General features: G+C 40.6%; 1 protein-coding gene across 7 annotated transcripts in view; it reads left to right on the forward strand.

Moving 5' to 3' along the window:
* The window catches only part of tfcp2l1 (transcription factor CP2-like 1), a 46,963-nt gene extending 41,702 nt beyond the window's left edge, over window positions 1-5,261 (forward strand). For all 7 annotated transcript variants that reach the window (XM_055638730.1, XM_055638737.1, XM_055638739.1 and 4 more), the window contains 2 exons: window positions 3,421-3,472; window positions 4,225-5,261. In XM_055638730.1, coding sequence (XP_055494705.1) covers window positions 3,421-3,472; window positions 4,225-4,262 — 90 coding nt within the window. In that variant the 3' untranslated portion in view covers window positions 4,263-5,261. The remainder of the gene's footprint in view (window positions 1-3,420; window positions 3,473-4,224) is intronic.
* Window positions 5,262-8,394: the final 3,133 nt, after the last annotated feature.

Consider the following 8,394-nt stretch of genomic DNA (forward strand, 5'->3'; position numbering starts at 1 on the left):
AGGGAGGCCCTTGTGTGCTCTGGCATTATGCAGTCCCAGCTGCAAGAAAAGTGCAGACTTGTGCAAAATACTCTATTTTGTTACATTGTTAAAAAAGAGCATCATTGCACAACTATCAATAGAAGCGAATGCCTGTCATTTTCAATGATCTCCTGTGGTTAAACCAGCAGTTGTGTTAGGAAATTTTAGATTTTCTTGCAAAAAGATACACACAATGATTTTTTTAACAACCCTTTTTCTTTAGTTTTGAAAATCCTGCAGGGAAAATAACTTTGTTATAGCGAGACTTAAACTCACTCGCCCCTTATTGCTCCTGTTTCCCAACAACACCATTTTTATAATGCGATTTTCTATTAAGCAGTGTTTATCGGGAAGGCAACTATTGTGTTTATAGCAGAACTATCTGTACTTCATTCACTCCATCACCACATTCCCAGCACAGTGTAAATATTTCTGGGTTCTCCCTTAATGAAATTGTTTTTTGTGTTACAATTTTGGATGTATAGATATTTGTGGTTAGGTTTCCGATTTAGTGCTGACATAACTTTCAATTGCATGCATTTTTGTTTATTGCTATCTGCATTTCATCTCCAAGTTTCTCATTCCTACCTTGAACTGTGTACAAAGAAGCAAAACTGAAATGGAATAGCCGTGTATGTATTGAATCTCAGAACACCAGGAATATAATTAATTCATGCAGGAAAAAAACTGTCCATTTGCAATGAATTCATTACTTTTGTGAAACCTTTGATGAGTTTGTTGTCGTATAGCTCTTGGGCTGACCTGCTTTTGATTATAGTCGATTTCATAATTCTTTATTAATACACACCAGCGTACTTTACAGTAGAAATTTGGAGTTGATCAGAAAAACGAATGCTGCCTGTTTTTTTTTCTTTTTTTTCTCTCTCTCTTTCTTCCCTGTCTTTCCCACAAGGCTAAAGAGCACTGGGAACCAACCAACTGCTACCAAACTATGATCAGCAAACTGCATTAAATACGGCATGATTGTGGAACCCTCTGGTCTGTATAGCGCAACACTGTACTTGGCTTCGAGGGTGATGCAGGGTGCATCTAAAGCTTGGGTGATTGCAATGTGTCTAGTTTGTTATTGCTCCCAAGGAACTTTGCATTACCATTGCACTTCCAATTCAAAAGAGCTGCTTTTGCGTTTTCAGGCACATATACTGCATAAATGGGTAGTTGAAATGACATGATGCTCCATCAACTGACAATGCTTAATTTGACAGGAGCTAAGTCATTCTAATGTGTATTAAAAGTATAGCTGTTTCAAATTAATTGTGGTATAGAAACATAGAAACATAGAAAATAGGTGCAGGAGTAGGCCATTCGGCCCTTCGAGCCTGCACCGCCATTTAATATGATCATCCAACTCAGTATCCTGTACCTGCCTTCTCTCCATACCCCCTGATCCCTTTAGCCACAAGGGCCACATCTAACTTCCTCTTAAATATAGCCAATGAACTGGCCTCAACTACCTTCTGCGGCAGAGAATTCCAGAGATTCACCACTCTCTGTGTGAAAAAAGTTTTCCTCATCTCGGTCCTAAAAGATTTCTCCCTTATCCTTAAACTGTGACCCCTTGTTCTGGACTTCCCCAACATCGGGAACAATCTTCCTGCATCTAGCCTGTCAAACCCCTTAAGAATTTTGTAAGCTTCTATAAGATCCACCCTCAATCTTCTAAATTCTAGTGAGTACAAACCGATTAAATCCAGCCTTTCTTCATATGAAAGTCCTGACATCCCAGGAATCAGTCTGGTGAACCTTCTCTGTACTCCCTCTATGGCAAGAATGTCTTTCCTCAGATTAGGAGACCAAAACTGTACGCAATACTCCAGGTGTGGTCTCACCAAGACCCTGTACAATTGCAGTAGAACCTCCCTGCTCCTATACTCAAATCATTTTGCTATGAATGCTAACATACCATTCGCTTTCTTCACTGCCTGCTGCACCTGCATGCCTACTTTTAATGACTGGTGTACCATGACACCCAGGTTGCGTTGCATCTCCCCCTTTCCTAATCGGCCACCATTCAGATAATAATCTACTTTCCTGTTTTTGCCACCAAAGTGGATAACCTCACATTTATCCACATTATACTGCATCTGCCATGCATTTGGCCACTCACCCAGCCTATCCAAGTTACCTTGCAGCCTCCTAGCGTCCTCCTCACAGCTAACACTGCCCCCCAGCTTCGTGTCATCCGCAAACTTGGAGATGTTGCATTCAATTCCCTCGTCCAAATCATTAATATATATTGAAAATAGCTGGGGTCCCACAACTGAGCCTTGCGGTACCCCACTCGTCACTGCCTGCCATTGTGAAAAGGACCCGTTTACTCCTACACTTTGCTTCCTGTCTGCCAACCAGTTCTCTATCCACATCAATACTGAACCCCCAATACCATGTGCTTTAAGTTTGTATACTAATCTCTTATGTGGGACCTTGTCGAAAGCCTTCTGAAAGTCCAGATATAACACATCCACTGGTTCTCCCTTATCCACTCTACTAGTTACATCCTCGAAAAATTCTATAAGATTCGTCAGACATGATTTACCCTTCATAAATCCATGCTGACTTTGTCCAATGATTTCACCACTTCCCAAATGTGCTGTTATCCCATCTTTAATAACTGATTCTAGCAGTTTCCCCACTACCGATGTTAGACTAACTGGTCTGTAATTCCCCGTTTTCTCTCCCCCTCCCTTTTTAAAAAGTGGTGTTACATTAGCTACCCTCCAGTCCTCAGGAACTACTCCAGAATCTAAAGCGTTTTGAAAAATTATCACTAATGCATCCACTATTTCTGGGGCTACTTCCTTAAGTACTCTGGGATGCCGCCTATCTGGCCCTGGGGATTTATCGGCCTTTAATCCATTCAATTTACCTAACACCACTTCCAGGCTAACCTGAATTTCACTCAGTTCCTCCATCTCATTTGACCCCCGGTCCCCTGCTATTTCCGGCAGATTTTTTATGTCTTCCTTAGTGAAGACAGAACCAAAGTAGTTATTCAATTGGTCTGCCATGTCCTTGTTCCCCATGATCAATTCACCCGTTTCTGACTGCAAGGGACCTACAGTGCACCCAACACTCTTGCCCTTGTTTGTGGCATGCATGGGTTTGCAAGGTGAAGTCAGAACAGTATTGTTGTGGGCACTGGATACCGAACAAACCTGCTATCAAGTCTTGCTCAGGAATACACCTTCAAAGAGAGCCATTATAATGGTAACTGTAGCATCAATGATTTAATGTAGGCGAAGCAAGTGTCTCCTTAAATAAAATGCTGCTTTTGTTGGCAAACTTCCTAACGGCAATAGATACTTGTACGTCTGTTGTAGGGTTGCTGGAATAGCTGCCCTTAATACCTCAGACTAATATATATCCTTTTATTTCTAGATGGTTAAAAATTTCTGCGACGAGGTTTGCTTTGTCATCTGCATCTTAAAAGGTATAGTTTGCTTGGACTCTTTTTTTCTGATTTCATCCATCTGTCGATTGCTGGTGCATTGTGGTTCACTTTGTGTATCACTTACAGGATGCACTGCAGTTACTCACCAGGACTGTTCTGACTTCACCTTGCAAACCCATGCATGCCACAAACAAGGACAAGAGTGTTGGGTGCATTGGAACCTAATGCCTGCATGTTTCCCTCTAAGCTGCACCCCATTCTGCCCAATATTGCCGTTCCTTTATTATTACAGCATCTATTTCCTAGAACTCGATGATTGTGGATGATCAGCATGATCACATTGAATGGCGGTGCTGGCTTGAAGGGCCATATGGCTTACTCCTGCACCTATTGCCTATTGTCCAGTGCCAGTGTGGGAGTAGCTTCACCACAAGAATTGGTATTGAATTCACCAATCAATACCTAAATGATTGTGATGTGGCAAATGTTTGCTCTCATGGAATTTGTATGTGGGGTGAGTGGAGCGGAGGGAGGAGGGAGCAATTTTCATCACTGGCTTCAAATTATGAAAAATGACAATAGAGTCTGTTTTCGAGGAATGCTCCCGCAACCCCACCCTGTATAATGCGGGGAATGTCTATAGATTCTTTACAATAATTGGGCAAACTGAAGAGCAGTTATCCCTTGAGAAACAAATATTTAAAAATGCACCCTGGTATTGCTAAATTGCTGAAAATATTTATTCTATGCAAACTGGTCTCTTCTAACGTTAATTAAACTTTGCTTTGCAGCTGAGCAAAGTGATGGATACCACATCATCTTGAAGTGAACAAGGTTGGATAATTCCTCAACCACCTGGAGGCAGATTCAGATTACACATTGGACATCCTTGTATTAAATATGGAAAACTATTTGAAAAACCAGGCAAAGGGAGAAATAATTGGTTGTACTGTTTAAAACTGATGGGCATCAAATATTTTCTCAGTGAGGTGTGGGTGGGTAAGACAAGGTTCTGCTTCATCTTACATGAGCCATCTTGCATGGCATCATTTTTATGAGTTTGTTTATGGTCTCAACAATCACCTATCTCTCCCTCCCCACCCCTCTTTCCTTCCTTATCTTGCTGCAATGTTTGCAGATTTCAACAAAAGTAAAAAATTAATGCTAAAAAAATAATTGCTGACATTCCAACATCCCATTTAATCAAAGTGGACCTTGGCTTTTTGAATGGTCTCGATAATTAGGTGCTTTTGTAGCTCCAAAAGGGTTGTAATTTTGTATATATCCATGTTCTGCGGTTTAAATAGATTTTATTTTTTCGCCTGGTGATATTAAAGTCCGCAACTGGACCCTGGAGTTCTACAATGTCCTAACTGAGTTGGATATGGAGCTGAGTGAGGCATTTTTAGCCATCCATTTACTTTCATGATGCAGGATATTTCTGTCTTTTCTATTCCTTTAGGAAGCGATTTGTGACAATGCGCCCAACCTATATTATGTTCCTAAGGTTTGTGATCATAAGTATTTTTTTCCAAATTAGAAAACATAATGAAACACTTGAAATTCAATTTGCTTTCTGGTGTTGTCATGGAGCAAGGTGTGATACCATGCAATTAACTTTAACCCACATTTTGTTTTAATGCCTAAAGATTATAATTGTTTTTCTTGCTGAATCTGTTGCATGTTGGTTCAAGCACTTCATTTTGTCTGCTACTGAATAAACAAAGAAAAATGGCTGGAAAAGATTAAAAAGATAGATTTCTATTTTTCGGGCTGGGGGAAGAGGGTGTGAGTATGCAAATGCTGAATAAATAGAATGTTATAAGTATTTAAGTGCTACTAAAGTGTGCACTTATGTAACCTGCTTATGAGAGAAACCGGCTAATTAACTTTTGTAGTTTTGTCCCACTGTGGTGGCTAGTGTATTGAAGGAATGAAGGATGGGGAAAGTTCAGGATGGAGGAAAGGACTTCCCTCTTTTAAAAGCATATTCTTAAGGGAGTAAAATTTAAAAAATGGTAATCGAAGTACCTTTTCCCTGCCAATACTGTGCCAGCATTTAGATGTGCAGGAAGGAACTGTAGATGCTGGTTTACACCGAAGATGGACACAAGATGCTGGAGTAACTCAGCGGGACAGGCTAGAAGGATAGAAGGAATGGGTGACATTTCAGGTCGAGACACTTCTTCAGACTGTCAAACGGGAGTGAGAGACTAGACTAGTGGTATGGAAAGGTGTGAAGACGACAGTTTAAACCAGACAATCGATGAAATGTAGAATGGTTCAGCATTAGCAGGGGGAGCCCTCCCCGTCCCCCCCCAGGTCATACTTTATCCTTTCATATCTCTAGTTTCCCTTCTCCCCTCACTCTCAATGTCTATCTCAAGCATTTAGATGGATTGCTGAATTTCTGCAGATTCTGACCAATCCAGCCACTCAATTTCCACGAACTCTGAATGTTCTCTAGATGCTTGAGAGTGCTGTGGATGGCATACGCCAGTGATTTAAACAGGACATTCTGGAGATACTCAGCAAGTCAGGCAGTAAGTCTGGAGAAAGAAACTAAGTTGATGTTTTGGGTTGCAAGAACTATAGAGGATGCATAATCAGATTGGCCATTCAATGAGTCTAGCTTCACGGTTGTCCATTCTAAGTGAATAGAACAGTTGTCCCAGCTTGGAATGAAGCATGGCTTGGAGGGTTTGCTTCAGATGGACATTGCATGTATGGATGGTTATGTTTGAGGGTGAACGTGTAGACATCTGATTCATGTTCTGTAGTTCAATTAATTAAATCTTCTTCAGATATGGAAGATCTCATAAGATTCAAAAGAGATAGGAGCAGGATTAAGCAATTTGGCCCATCAAGTCTACCCTGCCATTCAATCATGGCTTATCTATCTCTTTTGGTTCCAATTAAAATTAAGCTGTAACTACTGACTTCAGACTGTGGTAATGAGTAACGTTTTGTCAAATATTGCATGATCTTTGGATTAAGAAAAGGATGGATTAAAAAAAAAAAAGTAATCCGTCAAATTCTACATGAAGTTGTTCTACACCTTGTAGTTGTAAATTTCCTATTTACAGATGCCTGTAGGATCTAATTTTCTGTTAAACTGCCCAGGCACTACTATTAATGTTGCCTTCCACAATACTGCTTTGCTGTAGTGTTATGAGTATGACCTTTGTACGAAAGAATGCAAGGCAGTAAAGCTTCAAGCCAACTTTCAATTTTGTTGTATTTGTATTGTTTTCAGCTCGGAATGCATGTTGTTTTTTTTGTGTCGTTTTAAGCTGTGGCATTATTGTTTTCAAATGTTTTAGTACCAATGAAATGTAGCAAACTTAAATACTGTAATAGTCTTAATGACGGGTGAGGTTACCACTGGTTATGGATTTTCAACATGCCTTCAAGGACATCTCGGTGTTGGGTGAATAAGCACACTATTGTTTAACTTTGGAAGGATTACAGAGGTTAAAGGACGGGTTGGGGGGGGGGGGGAGGGTTTAAGAACATGTGTAGTTCAATAATTATGAACATTTTTACTTTTTTTAAATATGAAAGCATGTTTGCACTTATTATTGTACACCAGCTCAAATCGAAAAGAGATCTGTACTTGCAGGTCTGCACATGAGTCAAATAAACACAAATTTTATACCATGACTTCTGTTGAACTTTCATTTGTCCATCCCTCCAAAAAAGGGCTAAAACTACATTAAAGTTCGCAAGATCAAGATTTCACAGCCAATAAAATGTATTCAAAGTATAAAATGGCAATAAATAATGTAATATTGTGCACACCAAAATATTGTAATAACGACCAAATAATAAGTCTTGTTTAAGAAAGAATTGCAAATGCTGGAAAAATCTAAGGGGACGAAAATGGGTGAGGCAGCATCTATGGAGAGAAAATATAGGCAACGTTTCGGGTCGAGACCCTTCTTCAGACTGATGTCGGGGGGAGAGGTCGGGGAAAAAGAAAGGAAGAGACGGGGACAGTCGGCTTGTGGGAGAGCGGGGAAGGGGAAGGAGGGAGAAAGCAAGGACTATCTGAAATTGGAGAAGGCAATGTTCATACCGCTGAAAGAGTCGTTGCCTCTTTCAGGTCGCCGTTGAATTTTCAACATGTTGAAAATGTCGGCGACCTATGACGGGTGCCGGCAGTCGCCTGTAAAGGTCGCGTAAGTGGGACAGGCCCTTTACAGTTCACTATGTCCCAAATAATACAGCAGACTTGGTGGAATTGTAAGCTAGCATCTTCCCAGCTATTCAGAAACATAGAAAATAGGTGCAGGAGTAGGCCATTCGGCCCTTCGAGCCTGCACCACCATTCAATATGATCATGGCTGATCATCCAACTCAGTATCCCGTACCTGCCTTCTCTCCATACTCCCTGATCCCCTTAGCCACAAGGGCCATATCTAACTCCTTCTTAAATATAGCCAATGAACTGGCCTCAACTACCTTCTGCGGGAGAGAATTCCAGAGATTCACCACTCTCTGTGTGAAAAAAGTTTTCCTCATCTCGGTCCTAAAAGATTTCCCCTTTATCCTTAAACTGTGGTCCCTTGTTCTGGACTTCCCCAACATCGGGAACAATCTTCCTGCATCTAGCCTGTCCCTTAAGAATTTTGTACGTATTTGGCTGAGACACACTCACTGAGCAAACATTCTGAAGGAACATGCTATCTCTTCTAGCAAATGGTTAAACACCAATGTCAACCTCCTTGCTGATCACTAAATCATCACTGGAGATATTTGGCTAATGAATAGAATGGACAATCTTGGCTTAAAGTTAATCAGCAGAGAAACCCTCTACTGTGGCTGCCACGATCAGTGGAATACTTTAATATTTGAGTGCTCATGGCCAAAGTAGTTTTGCCAGCTTTCCTGAATCGTATTAAATGTCATAAATCCTGAGAAGAATCTGAAATTTCCACTTCTTCCTGTAAATAAAAGAA

Source organism: Leucoraja erinacea, chromosome 7 (genome assembly GCF_028641065.1).
Source record: "Leucoraja erinacea ecotype New England chromosome 7, Leri_hhj_1, whole genome shotgun sequence".
Taxonomy (NCBI): domain Eukaryota; kingdom Metazoa; phylum Chordata; class Chondrichthyes; order Rajiformes; family Rajidae; genus Leucoraja; species Leucoraja erinaceus.